General features: G+C 41.4%; 1 protein-coding gene across 1 annotated transcript; it reads left to right on the top strand.

Moving 5' to 3' along the window:
• The first annotated feature begins 750 nt into the window (after positions 1-750).
• On the top strand, positions 751-20,421 carry DSTYK (dual serine/threonine and tyrosine protein kinase). Its single transcript, XM_010579458.1, has 13 exons — positions 751-1,240; positions 1,491-1,876; positions 7,965-8,628; positions 11,102-11,376; positions 11,764-11,847; positions 12,998-13,174; positions 13,465-13,594; positions 13,846-14,002; positions 14,737-14,869; positions 15,057-15,170; positions 15,661-15,775; positions 16,917-17,051; positions 18,080-20,421. The coding sequence occupies exons 2-13, from the start codon at positions 1,748-1,750 to the stop codon at positions 18,265-18,267; spliced, it is 2,301 nt and encodes a 766-aa protein (XP_010577760.1). The 5' UTR covers positions 751-1,240; positions 1,491-1,747; the 3' UTR covers positions 18,268-20,421.
• The last annotated feature ends 389 nt before the right edge of the window (positions 20,422-20,810 follow it).

Raw genomic sequence — 20,810 nt, forward strand, 5'->3', positions numbered from 1 at the left:
CTGTTGGGAACTGGTGTCTCCATTTGCCATTTCATTCTTGGGTGCCATCTGCCTTCAGATCTGGGAACATGGGCTAGCTTTCTGGCTGTGGTGGAACACTAGCTGTTTTGTACTCACGGGGATTGTGCTGAAGTGCAGCAGATGGGGAATTTGTTTGTATCCATTTTTTTTGTACTACCAGAATTATTCTGTTGCTATGCCTAGGGTAACGCAAAGCTGCTTAGACTTCAGCTTAGATGACTGAGCTTGGGAAAAACTGTATTTAGGACTTGTAAAAGAATACAGAAGCTAAATTCAGTACCGAGACTGAATTAATGTAGTAAGGCAAATGCTAGGAGTTGCAGCATCATGGACTAAGAATTCAAAGGGCCTGACTAGTGGGATGGTACAACTGATGCTTCGGATGGAAGATGGGTAAGGAGAGTGATTACAAGGAGTCCTGCTACTCGCAAGAAGATACAGATGTTGAGTAATTTCCTTTTGTAGCTTAAACGTTATTCTTAATAAGAATATCTGGCAAACTGTGCCTATTTAGTTCAACTGTATAGGTTAGGAAAGATGTGTACTGTTAATGTGATCAAAGGAATGAAGCCGTTTCTTATGGTGTTTTAGACTGCCTAGGAGCCTTCTGGCTGCTAGCAAAGAGTGTCTTCCCTTGGGCTCATCTCTATGCAGGCTGGTGAAAGCGTGACAGTTTCTTTAGATGCTGTGATTGTATTTCCGTCATAGGGAATTGCTGGCAGAGGCTATTAGTTCTGCTACCATGTCTCAGCAAACTTGGTCTTGTCATGTGCTTCATGTAGAGAAGCAATTTTGCAAGAATGCCTTTCCTTTAGGCTAGGAAGGAGCTTTTACTGCTTTAATGTCAATGTTCCTAGAGTTTGGTCAACAAGCTTGTGCAGTAATACCCTCAGGATTTGGTAGATGCAAAGTATTTGACATTTTTAAGTGTGTGGGTGGAACTGTCACCGATTCATAGTTGATTGAATTTATTTCTGGTATGTGACAGGAATGTTCTGTACAGCCAAACCATCAAAACTTGGGAAGAGTTAGCCTTAGTGACCCATTGGGCCTCCTTGAACTCTGAAGCAAGGCAAAACACTGTTCCAACCCAAGGCAAAATTAGCCCTTTGGTTGTTTCAACCTTGACAACTGTTTTCTCTTGACTTTTAGGCCCTACCATTCATCTTCCACTAACCTGCTGAAGAGAGCTCTGTGTAAACACTTCCCAGTGAAATAGGTGGGGAGAACAGTAACAAATTGTCTCAATGGCTTTGTGAGAATCAACCTACTGTGGACCTCTGTGTTGGTGCAGAAATGCTGAATTGCTGACACTAGTTTCAGAATGCATAAGCAAATTCTTGGTGCTATGTGGGTTTCTTGGCGGGTTGAGGGGCAGCAATGTCTGAACTTTTGCGTTCAGCTGGCTTAGAGATACGAGACTTATTGTTCAGCCGACCTGTTCTAATTCAGTCTGCCCTCAATTTTAGGGCAGAATTTCATTTCCTTCCCTCGCCATGAGGAAGAGCATCTCCAGCGGACTGTGAGCTGGCACCCTTGCCTTCTGATTCTTGGCCAGAACTGTAATGCCAAATGCCAGTTACTCAACATACTGCTGGGTGAGAAGCTGCTCCCTACCACCAAAATCAGCAATGAGGAGAATTGTAAGAGGCGACGGATCCGTTTCACGCATGGGACACAAACACGGATTAGCCTAGCGCTGCCTGAGCAGTATGAACTGGTCCATATGATGGCAGCCCACCGAGGGCACTGGGACACGATACCAGAGGAGGACTTAGAAATTCATGGGGACAGCGAAGATCCCGCTCACCGGATAGCAGAGCTGGAGGTCATGCTGCCGTACTCACTACTAAAGGTAACTAGGTGTCCATGTACCATTGTTGTAGTGAACTTGAGATGTAACATTTATAGTCCCTAATAAAGCTAATGGTGTAAACTCTCAAGCATAGGAATTTTTTTTAATTAAAGAGAAGTTGTAAGTCTGGTGTTAGGATTTTAATTGAGCATCGCTGTCTATGCTGGTGTGCTTTTGTTTCAATGTTGACTCTTAGCATTATCATTCCTGTGTAATGTTTCCATCCATCTCAGAAGCCAAGCTTACTCAGATGTAACTCCAAGTGTCTCCTAAAATTTTTCTCCAGTTTCAAGGTCATTCAGAGTTAGCTTTGCTGTCTGATAGTAGCTAGAAGCTGTCGTACAAGGATATGTACTTTTTTATCTCTGTCCTGAAGAGCTTGTTGTCGGAAAAAAAGCTGCTTAATTCCAACATCTGATAAAGTGACCTGACTTCATTTGAGAGGGTGGCTTTTTACATTTCTGTGGTGTCAGTGGAAATTGAAGGTGTTAAGAACAAGAAGGTGGGAGTCTGTTCTCAGTGCTGTTTCTAATGTTGTTAGTATCTGTGACTTTCCTTTTACTTGTCCATAAAACGTGTTCCTTTCCTGCAAGTGTTGCAGTTTGGTGTTTGGGAAATATCTGTAAAGGTGGGGGTTGTATTTCATAGCTTTTTATAACTTCCGTTGCATTTCATATCTTATGTAGAGTCTTTGTTGTTGCAGTCTAATACTTCTGCAGCGTGTGTTTGGCTGTTGAATATCTGGAATAGATAATTAATTCTTAAATATAAATTGTTTAAGTGCAAAGAATATGATCTGTTGTCACATAAGTAAGAGTATGAACAATAAAGTAGCAAGGTAATTTTTTTCTGGACCTATGAATCAAGACGTGATTGTACATAGGCGGAAAATGAAGACCCAGTCTATCTTCATCAGTTTGAAATACATTTTACAAACCCAGACTGTAGCTAAACTTAAGCCTATCCTAATGAGGTCAGCTGAGTCAATGCTACGTTGTAGTGCATTTGTGGCTTCCAGTATCCACTGAAAGAGAACAGAAGTGCCGTGTTTGTATAAACTGTATGTGAGGCACCCACTACTTTGCGAAAGAGTACCAGATCTGGTACTGGTGCTGCAAAGCAAATGCCTGTTCTGGATCTTCTGCTTCTAAAATCCTGCCTTGCTATGCATAAAAGAGTATTTAGCTTTACATTTATTTTACTTGGTTACGTTTTTATTTGGGCCAGTTCAGACACACTGCAGTTTACAACCCTCTTTCAGATTTCTCATGTAAGTGACAAAGATCTCTCTGTCTGGCTTTGGTTATATTTAGGACACTTAGATGAAAACAGCTAGTCAGCTTAATCTGAAAAGGGTTGGTGAAATAAAAAGCTCTTCCAATAGAAGGAGAGAGGGTGAATCACAGCTAGCTTCAGATTGATTCCTTACATGAATTTAATGGGCTAAAGGAAGAACAAAAATTTTTTTAAGGCTGTTAGGAGAACATAATGTGTTTTGGCAGGTAATTGGGCTAGGGATAGCTTCCTGTTAAATTACAGGAGTCTGACCTCCTGTTGAGAGACCTGTGGGTTTTTCCACCCTTCTACCTGATGTGCATTCTCCATACAGCTCAGTATACACCACGCCAACAAAGTTTTTTAAGTAAATACCTGCTAGTTATGGACACTACTTCTGTAACTGATGGAGTATATATCTGGAGCAATAATGGATGAGGTTTTTCAGACACTGTCCAAAGTTGCATGTCTGTAGAACTACTCTGAAGGAACTTCTGCTTTTTCTTAACTTGTGAAACAAAACTAGCGGTTTAATAATTTGCGTGCTTGATGATAACATGATATTCAGTACAGATCTTAAGGATTTAGATTTGCCCAGGAACCAAATAATTTGGGGGAGCTCAGCACCTTTTAGGCAGAGGGGGAAGGAAATCAATCTGAATTTTACCCCACTTGTTACCTAGAATCCCTGTATTTTTATCTATTTGTTTTTCTCCCAGCAGCAGAGCGCTTATAAGTAGTACTGTGTTTCGTGATAACCTTACGTTCCAGATATTCAAACACCTTACTAGTGTTTGAAGAAACATTTGCAGGTCCTTACTGTGGGCTTGAACAGTTATAGGAGATGAGAATTTCATTTGTGGATTTCTGTTTGAAATCATATTCATTCCCCATAGTGAGGTCACTTATCTACCAGTAGGCTACCATCAAAGGAGCTGTCGGTGACTTAAGGGCCTGGGGAATGTTGTGCAGCTTTTTAGGCCTAAGCATCTCTTACCAAGAGACTTAGTTGCACAGACTGGCTTGGACACCTAGATTACATGGTGCTGTTTTGTGCAGGCACTTAATGCCGAATCAGGCTTCTTGGTGTAGATACTTGTTTGCTAAATCCAAACTCATTAGCCATTAGTCCAGTAAAAAAAGGCTAAATTATTTGTTAGGTTAACAGTATCCAAATATTAACTAAACTACTTTTTTTACTTGGAGAAAAATTCAATACAAGTGTAGAATATACCACTTTTTAATATTGAACTGCCAGTGGAGCACCCTGAGTTTTCTTGTTTAGTCTGATATCTAGGGCGGGACCATGCTTGCTTTTCTGTGTTACTGAAGGAAGTCTTAATCAAAACTTGTTTCACAGAAAAGGGGGTGAGGAGGAGGGAGCCAAAAATTTCATTTGTGTGGGTCAGCTGCTGTGAGAACACTACCTTGTGCTAATAGGTATGTGAACTTAGTTATTTTTAAACGTAAGATATCAGGGAAGGAAAAACTTTGGCAAAGCTGCTGTATTCCTTGGGGATCACTGTGCACAGGAATGCATCTAGGTCATGGGGAATAATCCATATAGGCAGACAGATTATTAGATTTATAGTGGGAGTAAACAGTTGGCTCTTTCCCTAAATCTTATCAGCTGTGCCTGGAAGCTGAAATGGACTTCTATGAAGTATTGGGTTTCACCTGGATGGTACAGCTGAATGGGAGGAGGTTAACTGGGGTGAAAGCTTCCTTTTTCATGCCTTTGTCTTGCTTTGTGCTTCATGCAAATTTGAGTCTTGGGCTGAAAAGTTTTAGCCAGGGCTTGTAGGGAAAGAAAAATTTTCAGCTGCTCTGACAAAGCTGGAAAATGAATGAAGAAATACAAGATGGTTCTATGAGCTCTAACAGAAGAATTAGTTTGGGTTTGCATTTCTTCAGGTACTATAGTAGTGATGCAGGTCATATGAATTAGTAGCTGTTACAAGTAGCAAAGAATGTGGTTAAGTACCTATTGGGTGGTTATTTTAAAGTACATCCTGCTTAAAACTTGGAAGAACATGCCCTGATCTCCTTCTTGAGGGTATTTTTAACATGTTTGGTTGTGGCATTAACACAGAAAACTGAAAAGCTTTCGTGCTGGCTGAGACACTCTTCCTTCCATGTAGCATCATCTTACTTTGGGGTGTGCTGAGGTGCTTCTGCCATGTACCAGCATTGAATAGCTGAAGTTGTCTTCATCTGTCCCTTTATGCTGGCATAAATGAGGGTAGAAGATACTGAAAATGCCAGCACCATGAAATTTTTTTCCACCCATGTGAAACCTGTTCTCTGTTTCTAGTTTTGCTCGCTTAGTAATATGTCTTTTACAGAGGAAGAATTCATGGTCAGAAAGAGCTTTGCTTCTCGGACTGTTTCATGAGTGTGTATACCTCACAGGTTTTCTTGGGCTGGCCCTTCCAGCAAAGGTAAAACGAAATTCCCTGATGAAGTGCGGTTCAGAGTCATTGCACAAAATCAAAGCAATTGTGTTCTGTAAAGGACAGCAGTGTTTGCTGCAGACCAGAGGTATAGTTCAGTTTTCTTACCTGGGATTCTCTCCAGATTAGAGTTACTGATCTTCTGACTTGGATCCCCATGGAAATAGAACAAGCTGGCAAGATATCAGAAAAATGGGGGGCGGGAAGAAAAAAGTTCTGAGTAGAACCTAGGGATATATATGTAGCACAGATTAATAGGGAGGCAATGAAATTAGCTCACATATGTAATAAATGCAGTAACTGTCAGACATCAGTGATTCACAGACTATTCTTGGAAGGTAGAGTATTCAAATTGGCTTAGAAAAAGAGTGAGCTGGGCCTTCAGTCATAATTTGCTTGGTAGGAGTTTGGGTAAAAATCTGACTAAATGGGGTTAGCTTCTCAACACCTCAGTTAACTAAGCAAACAGTGATTAAACTGCCCGAAGCCTAGCAAAATAGGACAAGGTCCTCTTGGGATGTAGCAAATAAATGCTTTTTAACTGATCTGGAAATGAGGAATTATCTGTTGACTTAGTAAAATGGCACACTTCAGTGGTCCCTGAATGCATTTATTGAGACTCCGCTTGTCTTATTGTAGGTCAAGACCTACTTGATCCTTGATTTTAATTTTTGTTCTGGCATATGGGATGCAGTGGTCATCCTGGCATTGCAATTCTGAATCCATAAACGAGTATGTAGTGTGTCTGCATGGTATTCTCTTTAAACTATCTTTTTTGTATTGCTGTTGACAGCACCTCTGCATCCTATTTTAAGTGGAAGAGCTGTAACTCTGATATTTGTGTACCTGATGTTCAGATTGCTGAGTGGGAGGCTTTGATATTTTAAAAAGGGCCTTTTAGTTAAGGAAAATAGGAATGCAGTTACTTGACAGCAATTTCATGCTTACAGCTCTGTCAGAAGTGTTCAAGTGTGTTTAGCAGTGTGACTTTGTGAGAACCAGCTTAAAAATTTTAGGAATCCAGTGTAAGTCATAGGTATTCCCCAAAGGAAGACTTGATCCCTAATAGTATGAAGCTGCATAGACAGTGCTTAGACTTCTGTAGCACATTTTAAAAAAAAAAAAAAAAAAAGGAGTGGGCAAGAAATGTTGCTAATGTTCTTTGGAAAAGTCTGAGAGGCCTCTATGGAAACAGAAGGACCAGTTGCTCATGCTGTGTTGGGTTGTGTGTGTTGGTTTTCTCCCTGTCTCCTAGAGACAGCACTGGCTTCCTCCTTTGTTTACAGTCGCTGATGTGAGTCATCCGTCCTGGTGAATATTGCAGCGCTGCACATCCCATTCTGCCTAACCTCCTGTGCATCAGACAGGTTTGAGTTCGGTGCCGCGGAGTGCCATGGCAGCAATGACTTCGTCTTAGCTCTAAGAGCAGTTGGGAGATGTGTTCAAGTCTTTTGTTTTTCTGATGGAGAAAAATGATTGAAGAATTCTTAATTATCATCCCCTGTTATGAGTCAAGAAGATGGCACTTAAACTCTCTCTTCAGTTCAAAGCCTTTGACGCTTTCTTTCCTTATTTTAGTAGAGTGATATATTCAATTCTAACACTTCTTGCATGCCCAAAGGTGAATCTTGTCTCCTTCCTTAGAAGGGAAGGAAGCAGGTTTCAGAACTAGCCCTTTTTAATAGGGTTAGTAAGAAGTGATGTTAGCAGGAGCATACGACCAAAGCAGTGAAACTGTGCAGTAAGAAAATAAGTAAATAGAATAAATCTCTCAGCTTTCGGTTGGATTTGAAGAACGTCGTAACGAAGGTTTTCACAACCATCTGTTCCTCCTTGTCTGTCCTTTGGCTGTGAACTCTTTGGAATCGGTTTTTGTACTGCCTTTGTCTTGGCAGTAGTTGCTAGTGTAGTGCTTTCTACCGTTGGAAGCTATGCTAAAAACTGACAGCATGGATATCTCCTCAAAGAGCTGCAGATCTGCTAGACATCAATGGGAGAGGTTGTTGCAAAATGGTACATGTATAAGCTAAAGAATGACAGCTATTCTGCAATAGCGCTTATCTGGGAAACTTGTTCTAAGTTTTGTTCTGAACTAGGCTAAAACTCAAAGGCACTTGGTACAAAACAAGAGTTTTGGAGTCAGTGGGCACTAATCCATGTCTGGCTGCATCCCTGCAAGAGGTCTATGAGCAGCCTTGCAGGTAGGCTATATACTAAAGCATGGTGCTGTATGTGAGACACCATAACTGTTCTAAAGGGTTTGAATGTTTCTGGTTTTGTGAATGAATTACAGTGCATTTTTGCATGTATCAGTTTTTAAAAGGACAAACCTATTTTTTTTTTACTTCCTCACTTGCTAGGAAGTGGACGTTGTGGTAGCACCATGTCGTGGATTCCAGTCTGCTGAAGCCACCTTGGGAGAGTATGTGAACCAAGTCTTGCCTGTAGTCATCTTTGCCATCAGCGAGGCTGAACTTTCTTCATCAGATGAGAACGAACTGCGTGAAATCAAAGAGAAATTCTCTTTGCCCATTTTCTTCTTCAAAGTGCCAGAATTGGGGGTTGACCTGATCTCTCCCCAAAAAACTGATAATGAAAAGTCCTCTCTTTACTGCCAGCTGATGGACTTGGAGTACCTGAGTACCAGCCACTGCAGCTGTGGGGCACCTGGTCCTGATGCCGATGCCCAAAGCATGCTGGTGGAGCAGTTTGAGAAGCTCCGTCTCCTAAGCACTTTTTCCAGGCAGGTGCTTCAGAAGCATCTTGTGGAAGCAGCTACCAGTTTAAATGAGGTGCACTGCCGCTGCCTGAACATCTTCATCAATCAGGCTTTCGACATGCAGCGAGACCTGCAAATCACCCCCAAGAGGCTGGAGTATACCCGCAAGAAGGAGAATGAGCTCTATGAGTCTCTGATGAACATTGCCAACCGCAAACAAGAGGAGATGAAGGACATGATCATAGAGACTCTTAGCAATATGAAAGAGGAGCTCTTGGAGGATGCTGCTAATATGGAATTCAAAGGTAACTACTGGCAGGAGAGTAATAGGAACAAAGAGGTTAGGGTCTTTAAAGGAGAGTAGCGGAGTAATATTTGCCATCTGCTAAGGCACAGTTGAATGGCAGTCTAGACAAGTGACTGCAAGAAAATTCAGAACTAATACTACAGAAAAATCCTTCGTGTATCTCCTGGGTAAAAAGCACTGTCCTTAAATGAGAGGCCTGAACATATTAAGTCTTGGTTTCTTGCTGCACAGTTCTGGCTTAGGGTATTTTGCTTCTGTGCTTTACTTTCCTATTCTGCTGAAGGAGAAACTAACTCTTTCAACTTTGCCTCAGTGGATGTGTTGAGACTTGGGAATAAATCTGTCCTAAGAAAAAAAAGCTGTTTGAGTTTAGCAGTGAAGGCTTGATTTGTACTTTCTGCTTGATTTCTTTGAGAGAGGTTTTGCGTAAGACTTTTGGGTATAGAACCTCCTAAACTGAGATCCTTCTGGGTAGGTAAGGTTTTCCTTTTAAAATAAATCAACACAACATACTGTGCTCCTGAGGTCTACGCTTGGCATTTAGTGTGTGTTTTTTGGGAAATGTGAGAATTCTCACTACATCTAGTACCAGAACTTCCAGCAACACATAAGCTGGAAGCATACAGAATGATGTGTAGACTGAGAAGGGTGAGAGGCTATCCAAATTTTGTCTGCAGGAATATGTGGTCTGTCATAAACATCAAAGTGAAGATTTGTAGGTTGATACTCCACAGCTCTTTTCTCCTCTGCTTGCTAAGCAGAGGTTTAGTATAACAGTCATTTCTGTTCTAAGGAAATGCGGTTCACTGGGCTGATGGGGAAAGATTTTTCTATTTAAAATAAAATCAGGAATATCTCTAGGCTGTTGGTTTAGAAGAAATTATTTTTTGTGAATTGATGCTCTTCTGAGGCATGAGAGAGAGCCCAAAACTCTAGATAATTTTGTTTGTCTTGACTGACTTCGTCCCAGTTTCAAACTGGAGTGTTATCTCCAGGGACGAAGAGGAGGAATGATGGATTAGGTTTAATCCTGCAGGTTAGGATCTGGATCTTTTGGCTTCCACAGGTGGGAAGTGGATAAGATCTTTCCTGTTTCTTGAAATGTTTGCTTTGTAGTGCCCATATAAAATGTAGTCCTTATAAAGTGCTGCTTGTAATTGCAACATAACCTATTTACATGCTGCAAAAAAACCCCAACAAACTAGCATACGCTAACAGTATAGCGTGCCTTAATTCTACCTGTTTAGGGCTGCTGTTGCTCCATTATCAGGACAGGTAATAATAATTCCTGTATTCTGTCTGTCCCATTGTTTACAGAGCTGGAGCACTGTAGTGCCTGAGTTCAGGATTCTGTATGAGCAGGAATATGTTTAGGGGCAGCACAAGATAAAATACGTGTAGTAAATATGTGTATATGTTTATTTGCACAACAAATACGACTTGAGTGTAGCATCTTGTTGGCTATCAGTATTTGAAGTAATATCCTAAAAGAAGGCAGGTGTTATTTTGAGGAGCTAATGCCATCTGTCGATCACTGGATTTGTTTTAAGTAGGCTAGACTGTTGTTGGCCAAAATCCAGAGACAAGGTCTTCCGCTCCTGGTAGTAATGTAGTATTGCTCAGAGTGGTTACAGTGCGTGAGCAGTGATTGCTCAGTGCTTGTTTAAAAATACCAAGTGGTAATCAACCTTTTTCAAGGTACCGGGAAAAAATTTAATGTAACCAGTGTGGCTGTTATATCACTTTCTTCATAACATTCAACATCCAGCAGTGCTTATGGTTTGCAGCGTGGCCTGGAAGAATTTCCTGATCTGTACTTCTTTAGATAGAAAGACAGCTTTGTGCTTCTGCCCTTCAGTTTTTGAGATGATGGTTGACTTGTCATCACTGTACCACTGTAAGCCTGTAGTAGCTACAGAATGCTTGTATAGAGTCTATCAGGTGTTAGAGTTGAGTATCCTGTGAATTCAAACACCAGTGAATGGAAGCAAACATCACAGTATTTTCTACCTTGGTCAGATGTGATTTTTTTTTTTTAGCTTCCCTGAAATGGAGTAACCAGGTGTGTATTTGTGGAGCTACTCTAATGCTTTAGTACTTTCTATCAGAGAATACCAAATTACTCAAGGACTGGGTTTGGGACCTCATGTAAAACTGGCATTGTAGCATTAGACACGCAGACTGGCAAAAACTTAATCCTTTGCAATAGTCAGTATATGTGTTGTTCTGTTGCTTGTGAGTTTTTTTGTATGACTTGGAAACACTGTTGGCTTCACTTTATATCATCTGGGTCTAAAGTAATGAACCTCTGAAGGAGCAAGACAGCAAAAGAGCGTTTGGAGCAGAAGCTGGCTGGACTGGGGCTGTGCCATAGCTCCTTTGCAAAACATGCAAAGTAGCTCTCAGGTAGCCATTGTTGCAACAATGATACATTGAATACAAAAGATGCCTCTTTCTTTTCTTTTGTGCAGATATCATCATTCCTGAGAATGGGGAACCTGTTAGTTCCAAGGACATAAAGTGTTGTATTAAGCAAATTCAGGAACTGATTATTTCTCGGTTAAACCAAGCAGTTGCCAACAAGTTAATTAGTTCAGTGGACTATCTGCGAGAGAGCTTTGTAGGGACGCTGGAGAGATGTCTGAAGAGCCTGGAGGAGTCTTGGGAGGTTTCAGTACATCCTGCAAGGAGTTTGGAGAAGTCAAAGGATGTTTCTGTACACATCACAAGCAATTATCTCAAACAGGTATGGTGGCTTAAATGGCTGTCTAGAATATTCTTAATAGTTGTCTTTATCCCGATCCAGCAAGGGTGGTAGGAGACTGAGATGCTTAGTCAAATTAGAGGAACACAGCTCTGGAGTATGTGTGGGTCTGGTGTCATTAAAGGAGGTGCTAAAACTGGGGAACAGTCACTTTAAGGCCTAGTACTTACCTTTCCTAAATCTGTATATAGTAATCAGATTACAGCCTAGAAAACACCTATGAGCTTAATACAAGAAATGAATTGAACCAAGTGAATCATGGAGTATCCCATGTAGTGTCCATGTTTTCATTTTCAGAGGGTCTTGCAAACTTTGTAGTGACTATAGCTTGCAAAGTTCCCATACTTTCATCTTTCCCCTGCTTTCCAGATACTCAATGCAGCCTATCATGTTGAAGTCACTTTCCACTCTGGCTCAACAGTAACCAGAATGCTGTGGGAACAGATCAAACAGGTATGGGCATCTTTATAATTTATTTCTGGTATGTGTCACTGTATAGTGAAATGCTTTTGGAGCAAGGAATAATGTGAATACTCACAGCTGCTCTCTAAATTTTGACTCTGGGCACATGCATTGGAAAGCTGTTGCTTCCCCATTCAGCACTAAGGCTGTGTGTATAGTTTATCCCTGGGGATGCTATTATTTAATTTAAAGCAAACACCTCTTTAGTGTTTTCTTCCTGTTCTGAAACAGCAAAGGAATGATGATCAGCATTTTGAAACTCCTGCTGTTTATGTTTTGGGTAACTAGATGTTTATTTGGGTTTGGGGGTTTCTCCTGGGTTTTTTGTTTGGTTTGCAATGTATCTTGATTCAGGTCAATTCACTCTTCTCCCTCCAGAGCAGACCAAATTTCCTCAGGTCTTTGTTTTAAATTTCTCTCTATTAAAGCATTCATCTTTCTGAAGTTCCTGCTCTGAGCTGTTGATGACCTTTACTGCCTTCTCCCTCTTGAGATTCCTTGTATGGATGGGTGAGAGGAATATGAGCTTTTCCCAAATAGGTGCAGTGCAGACTGAGTAGTAACAAACCTTCAGATTCCTCCTTCAGCCTGGGAGAAGGATCCCGACTGGGTGTGCAGCAGCTGGATTTCTGTGGCTTCTAATAAAGGGTGGGGCAGGGCATCTTAATCACCCAGCAATTTAAGGGAAGTGCATACTGACACCTAGGATTTCCACACCTTGACAGTGTGTCTGTCCAACAAAAAGCTGCTTCACTGTAGCTTTCACCAGTTTAGGAACACCTCTTCCTGAGTCTCTGGGTTACTGCTTATGCTGCCTGTTCTTTCAGCCTACAAGCTGCACCACAACTGTGTGGCTTTCCACGTGGTGGCTGTCTAGCTGGTCAGATGTGAAAGGATGGTTGGCTTGTAGGAATGAACTGAGCAGATATTCAGAAAAATCAAATCTCTTTAATGTGCATGTGCAACAATGTTGTGATCAATACCTCTAAATTGTTAGTAGTTACTGTAAGGTAATTATTTAGTGCAATTCTATGTGCAGATGACTGTTCATTATTACAAGGTAGCTAAGCAGTCTGAGTAAATTGACTGACCCTTTGCTTTTTTTGTGCTAGTGCCTTAATTCTGTTTCCTGTTTTACTAGATAATCCAGCGGATTACATGGGTCAGCCCACCTGCTATCACCAGTGACTGGAAGAGGAAAGTTGCTCAGGATGCTATCGAGAGCCTCAGTGCATCCAAGTTAGCCAAGAGCATTTGCAGCCAATTCCGGACCAGGCTAAACAGTTCCCATGAGGCTTTTGCAGCTTCTCTGCGACAGGTGAGTGTATGGAGCTGTTCAGAGGGGGGTCTTGTTTTGTACATTGCCCCTTATGGAAAGAGGATTTTTAATTGCAGAGATAGCTAAAAGAGCAGCTCGTGCAGTTAATGCTGTCATTCTGCAGGTAGAAGTGGCAGAGCTGATGCAAGTGCCTTAATACAAGGTCCTATTTTTAAATTAGGCATGCTTTAAGTAGGATCTCCACTCAGTTGTGCTATGACCTTCAACCTTGTTACACTAGGGCTTCAAACTAGGCAGGATTACAGTGTATACGTGATAATCTCTTGTAGTTAGAAGACGGCCATTCTGGCAGGCTGGAGAAAACAGAAGACCTGTGGCTGAAGGTGCGGAAGGATCACGCTCCTCGGCTGGCACGACTCTCGCTGGAGAGCAGGTCCCTCCAGGATGTGCTGTTACACGGTGAGCATTGTGCTTGATGTTCTCTGTATTATCTTCTGCTCCCTCCTTCTGAAGCAGTCAGTGGGTGTAAAGGAGTAGGAGTGTTTTGCTTTTCGCTCAACTACTTCAGTGAACCTCCATCTGACACATACTGAGTACCTTGAATTGTGCAGCTGCTGGCCCATTTAAAACTCTGGGCTGCCAGCCTGATAGTGTATGGGAAGAAATAAACATGTTTTAATGTCTGTCTAAATGGATGTTGTGCCTTACAGGCAAACCAAAGTTGGGCCGTGAGCTAGGCCGAGGACAGTATGGCGTGGTCTATCTGTGTGACAGCTGGGGAGGGCATTTCCCATGTGCACTGAAATCTGTTGTTCCTCCAGATGAGAAGCACTGGAATGACCTTGCACTTGAGTTTCACTATATGAGGTGTGTATTGTAAGTGTTTTTCTCATTCCACATGGATCTCCTTAACTTCATTGCTGCAAACAAATTCTATTTGCATTTGCATAGGCAGAACCTTGCTTGCTATAGTTCTACTCTGCAATCAGTGACTTGACCTCATGAAATGCTAAGCTGCCATTTCTAGCAAAGGCAAGACAGGTTGCCATTGCCACTGTAAAAATATAACAGGCAGGCAGACATGCTCCTTCCTGTCTTGATCTGGTTCTCTGGTGTCTACACTCTTTGAATGCTTGCTATTTTGCAGAGTAAATTAGAATTAATAGAGTATGATAGCAAACAGTTCTTCTCCACTGATTTTTGGTGTTGAATCATGCCTCCTTTCCCAATCTGTCTTTGTCCTCTCTGAACTCATGAAAGAAAATGATGGGTCTACACTGCAGAAAACCGAGCTCCTTTTCAGTAAACAGCTGCAGGCAGGCGCTGCAGTACAGACAGCTGAAATAATACAGTATTTCTTTGGTACTATAACCTTTAATAGGCTTTCTTGAGTTTAATTGGATCAGACAGCTGTATATTATTATGGTCCTCGGAACTGTGGGGTGCTGTGAATTTTTATGGTACAGCACATGGTATAGGTATATCTTACTGTTGTACTAAAGCTGCAGCTATTGGGCATTTTTCCTTTACAAAGTGAGGCTTGGCTTGGGGTGGAGGGAAGGATATAAAATTACCAACTTTCTGTGCTGAACTTTCTCTAGGTCTCTACAGACGCATGAGCGGCTCGTACATCTCCATGGTTCTGTAATAGATTATGGCTACGGAGGAGGCTCCAGCATTGCTGTCTTACTGATAATGGAACGGTTGCACAGAGACCTCTATACAGGACTAAAGGTAACAACAATCTGTGTGTGTGTGAATACTTTTTTTTATATATATATACATTAAAATCCACACCTAAATACCTATTAATCTGTAAAACAAAGCTAGAATTGCTTAGTTTTCAGTGGTTTTGGCAAATAAGAGTAAGCAACAGTAACTTCCACTTGAGGAATTAAATCCGTGTTTGTTTATTCTTCAGGCTGGGCTAGAATTAGAAACACGATTACAGATTGCCTTGGATGTAGTTGAAGGAATCCGTTATCTTCACAGTCAGGGACTTGTGCACCGGGATATCAAACTTAAAAATGTCTTGGTAAGGACAACTTTTGTATCTGGCTAATCCTGAAGTCTTATGAGGCCCTTTCAGTGGGAGGGAGAAGCATAATATAAGTGAAGTAGTAGCTTTCTTCATACAGGATCTTTTAACTTGTGGTATTGTTAGCCACAACTAGGCTTGCAGTGAGGTTTCCCCAACTCATTTTTGGGCAGAAAGCCTAGGGGAAAAGGAGCAGTAGAGTGACTTCTCTCGAAGGTAGAGAGCTTGAGCTACAAGTAGGACTTCCAGTTCCTGGTTCTATTAAATCCAAACCACACCCTCTATGTAGAAGACAAGTGAAGGCATGTCTTGTTACTGGGCTTAGCTAGGTAAATGTCTAAGAGCAGCCAAGTAATCAGAGAAGCTTACTTAAGAACAAATGCCCAACCCTTCAACTGTAAACGTAGTTTAAAACCTTAATATTAAAAAGCAATACTAAAACTGAGAAGTATGGTTATCAGCTGCCTGTGTGTGAATTCTTCTACAGCTTGACAAAAAGAATCGAGCCAAAATCACTGACTTGGGGTTCTGCAAACCAGAAGCCATGATGTCTGGCAGTATTGTAGGCACACCCATTCATATGGCTCCTGAGCTCTTTACAGGTATGCTCGTTGATTGAATCCACTACTGTCCTGCTCTGGGTTGAATTTTGAAGGCCATTACTTTGAATTAATATCTCAGGTTGCTTATGAGGGAAAAATAATTAAAAAAAAAAACCAACAAACCCAAACCAAAAACAAAACCCAGAAGACTATCTGTTCACAATGCGTGCTATGTATTTTTTTCCTGTATTTTAAGTGTCAGTCTTAAATTTTTGCTTACTTGAACGAGAACTATGGGATTTATAAGCTTTGCTGAAGTGATTAATACTCTTGCAATTGGAAAGCTAAATTACTAGTTATTAGGAAGCTGGAAATACTTGGCTTTCATAGGCAAGTACTTCAGAAACAATCCCCTGTAAGGAGTTTCCAAGGTGTTACTAACATGTGGAGTGTGTTCAAATTCACTATGCGTTGGGCTTCTGGCAGGCGCTCTTTCTAAGGTTTTTTTTTGTGAGCACTCTTACCATAGCACTTAGAGGTCCATACCACACTTAGCAGAATCCTTTTGGTCTATCTGAGATGCTGTCCCTGCTTTGACAAGATTGCAATCAAATTGGAGCAACCCTATTTGTGTTTAATTTAGAAAATATTATTCAGGTCATTAGTACTACTAACAGTGAAATACTCATGACTAGCAGGCTAGACCTTGACCTTACGGAGGTGAGCATTGGCTTAGCCCTTACACACTTACTGTGCTCAATCTTTTCTTGTTCAGTGGGTGAACTTGCTATAAATGAGTAGTTGCCAAACTTCTGGATTGAGAAGCTGATGTCAGCTCCAACGGACGCCTGGGCTAGCAGCAGAGCCAGGCAGAACTGATAGTCTTAAAAAATGTTGGTGTTTAAATCTGAAATACACTGAGCACCTGTACCTGCAGCGGTCCGTGAACCTCAGCTTGGGAACTGCTGGTACAGGTTAAGCGTATAAATCCTCCAAGAATTGGAAGGTCTTAACTTATTATCCCTCCACCTTTGGCAATGACTCCTGATGTGTTACCAGGCTTCACACGAGTCTTGCCTTCTGGCAATAAAGTTGTGGTTTTAATTTGAGGAAGTGAAACACTGAAATAGTTCTTGGACTCTTCAGTTTCCAGTGATGAAGATGTTGTTTGCCCTGCTGATCAAATGTATTTTTGTCATAGGAAAGTACGATAACTCAGTGGATGTTTACGCATTTGGCATTCTGTTTTGGTACATTTGTTCGGGACATGTGAAGTTACCAGAGGCTTTCGAGAGATGTGCAAGCAAAGATCACCTTTGGAACAATGTTAGAAGAGGTATAAATGGTTTATTTGAACTCCATTGGTTGATAATTTATGCTTGAGTAAAATTTGAGCAGATGAGGAAATCCATTTTTATCCTCTTGTAACTGAAAGGTAAAAATACAAATTGTATTGCTTCACTGACAGTCTAAAGAGTAACACTTGTCTAGTTAAACTTGGACATATTCTACTGAAAGTCTAACTCAAATTAGCAGGAATAAAGAAAGGCTTTCAGTTAACCACCTCTTTGCCAGTGTCATAGGAACTGTGCTAGCACACTGCTTAAACCAGGTGAAGTAGTACAACACTTATGATGTAAACCAGACCCCAGAATCAGCCAGGCATGATCCCCTAAAGAATGTTTAATCCCTTGCAATTTCTGGAATCTGCAGTGATCTGTACATTCAAATGCTTAATATGCAGCATGCTGAGGAAGCTGGATGTTGAGTAAAACACACTGTGATAGTTGTTCCCCAAAATATAAACTTACTCTTACGCTTGTGTAGGTTTAGAGTAGTACTATGTTTTGTGGTAGCTTAATCCTTCATGCTGCGTCATGGTATCAGAATGCTTTACTACGTTGTGACCTTAGTTCCTGTGCATATAATCTCTCCCCTTCTCATGTGAAAAAGATTAACTCAGATGAGTGAGTCTTGTATTTGGTCAGAAGGCTGCACTCACTGCTTGTTCTCATGTTGAACTTGCTCCCAAAGGCACCATATGAGCAGGTGGGGTGGCAGGACTTGTTTTCTAATAGGGGAGGGTATTAATTTTGCTCCCAAATAGTCGCAAAGGGGAGGCTCTAGTGAAACTACATGTGTTGGCCATCCTCTGGAAGCGTGCATGATCTCCTGAGTGATTTCAGCAATTCTCCCAAAGATGTCTCAGCAGCACTGCTGAAATGTAAGCCTTTATCAGGAGCATTAGACCCTAGACAGTCCACTTTGGTCACTTCAGCCTGCACCAGAGCAATGAGCATCAGGCAAAGCTTCTCTCAGATTTAAGGTGTACTGATGGTAACCAGGTACCTCTCCATTTTCCAGGAGTTCGCCCGGAGCGTCTTCCAGTGTTTGATGAGGAATGCTGGCAGCTGATGGAAGCCTGCTGGGATGGAGACTCCTCCCAGCGCCCTCTCTTGGGGATTGTTCAACCTATGCTGCAGGGGATCATGGACAGGCTCTGCAAGTCAAGCTCTGAGCACCCAAACAAAGGGTTGGATGACTCTACTTGAAAAGGAAGCACAGAAGAATTCTTAACTGTGGGAGAATTCTGAACCCCTAACTCTGCTGATGGCTTCTTCAGATGTAGCTCTTTGTAGCTAACATGAGTGGGACAGGTAATAGCAACCAGAAGATTGCTCATAGAGGTGAGACCTTGGGGATGTTCCATCTTGAATAGCAGCCAGAGAACTCTCCCCCGGTACACCCCCATTGATGCTAGTTACCCTGCTGCAGCTTTTATTATGGAGTTGTGCAAATAAGATAGAAAATCCACGCCCTTGAACTAAAAGGGATTTTTGCCAATCCCACACAAACACCAATCAAAGAAAAGCATCCTGTGTGTTTCAGGTAGCGTCTGTGTTGCCAGGAGTTGATCACAACAGTCTTTACTCAGTAAAGTAAAAACGCTTCCCGTTAACTGATGGTCCTAGGTGGCCTTCGGTCTACACGTAACTATCCCAATCACTTATGGATTGGCACCAATTGCAGTGCGGTTGGAGAGGAAGGAGAAAGCAGAAGCTCTAGGCTATAAAGTGTTTAGAAGCTAAGAGCATCTATCTATATTAGCTTCTTGCAGCACTCAAAATGTTTACATTGACAGGAGCAAAGCTTCCGTGTTTTACCTAAGGGGGTTTATCTACTGTTCCACTGCAGTGCAAATACCCCATGTTATAAGCTATTTATCTCTTATGTACCCTTCACCTCTTACTTCTGTAAACAAGCTCTCTTCCTGGTAATTTTGCTTCATAATAGTTATTTGAATGTCTGAAGAAACCTGACCTTTCTTTTACAGTCTTCTGGTAAAATGGAAGACTGCTCAGAGATTACATATTGTAATTCTGAAACAAAGTCATTACAACTAATGACTGTCCATGGGGAAAATGCCAATTCATTTTAATTAAGTTTGGGGTTTGAATTAGTTGTAAAGGCAATGACAGTTTTAAATTGTGCTAACTATGACAGACATATTTTTAAAAATAAGGTTTCTTCAGCGTTTTTAAAGTCACATGCTTGGTGAGAGCATGCTTGAGGGAAAACAGGTCATTCATTCTTCTTCAGTAGCTGTGTATTGTGGCTGTGTCCGTTCATCTATCGTTTCACTCTGGGATCTCTAATTTGGCTGTATTGAAAAGAATAAAAAATCAGGGGGGAGGGGAATCCTTCACAAGGAAGGTATGGGCTGGGGTGGTCCTGCTGCCCTTCCCAAGAAGGCTGCTTCTGAAAATAACATCCTTGCCTTTTGCATTTCTGGGCCAAGATTGGCTGATCTTAATGTAAAATACTTACAGGGTGGAGGGTGAAATAGAAAATGCACCTTGTTTACTACATGAGGAAATACTGAGTTGGCAAGTTCTCCCTGGGTTTACTGTTCCTCCCAGCTGCAGAGGATGAGCATGCAATGGCTTTGTTTCCCAGGAAAGTGAGCATGCTGCATCCAAAGTAGTGTAGGCATGTGGCATTACTGCACTTTGTTGCTGGAATTTATTGGCTAGTATACAGCAAAATTACAACTGATAGCCTGCCTGTTAAACAGCTTGAACAAAGGAAAGGGATACATAACCCTGCAGTATTAGTTCAGTTTAAATCTTCCTTTCTTTGTGCAATAAACAGAATTAATGCGCTTTTTTATATAAAAAAAACCCTTTTTTTACTTACCTGCACATGTGGGCATTTTTCTGGTCTGTGATGGCATTAACAGTATGGTTCTATACAGATACAGACTTGCCAGCTGCTCCAGCTGAAAGTGCAGCAACCAAGAACCACATGCGCAGAAGAACGAATACTTTTCCAAAGTAGAATCGTTAGGCGTTTCACTGCCTTGGTGCACACTGATGCCACCTATGACACTAACAGTATTAACTCTGTTCTGCTGTGTGTCGTGGTTAGTAACCTTATTTAAAACTAGAAGAGTCAAGGTCAGTCTCTGGCAATGAGTAAAGGTAGCTTGTGTAAATAATAAATGTATGAATAAAATTTGAATCTCTGTATATGCAATTCCAGAAATGTCTTGTATAGCTTTTCCTGTGTAGTCATCTCCAGACACTTATCTGATGCCTTTTTATTGTTATTTGTAGCTACCTTAATGTCTTGTTTCCATTTGGTTTGTCTTTTTGCATGTGCGGCATTGTAGATCTGCAGCTCTTCCCAAACTCAGTACAGCTACTTCTCTGCATTTTTTCTTTTCCATTGGGTAAAAAGTCTGCCTGATTTCGCATACCCTGTTTGTCTTCAAAACTAGTATTCCTGCCCCCCATCAGAGCAAGGAAAACAAGGTGAATAATTACTTTATTAAAAGATTCCACAGACTGTAAATTCAAAGTGGTACCAAACTCAAAGACCTCTGAGCCTGGTGCAGTGAGACTGAGCTGAGCAGGTATTCTTCTCCCAGATAAGGCTACCTTTATCGCCTCAATCTACTGAAGATGTTTGTTACAGTATGTTTTAATGTTGTGTTGTAAAAGGGTATTTATAACTTGTGCATTGTACAATGTACCACATGTAACCAGGTCGTGGACTGGCTTCTGTTGTATTCTGTTCTGTTCTGTGAACGGAC

Source organism: Haliaeetus leucocephalus, unplaced genomic scaffold (genome assembly GCF_000737465.1).
Source record: "Haliaeetus leucocephalus isolate CR32 unplaced genomic scaffold, Haliaeetus_leucocephalus-4.0 Scaffold68, whole genome shotgun sequence".
NCBI classification, from domain to species: domain Eukaryota; kingdom Metazoa; phylum Chordata; class Aves; order Accipitriformes; family Accipitridae; genus Haliaeetus; species Haliaeetus leucocephalus.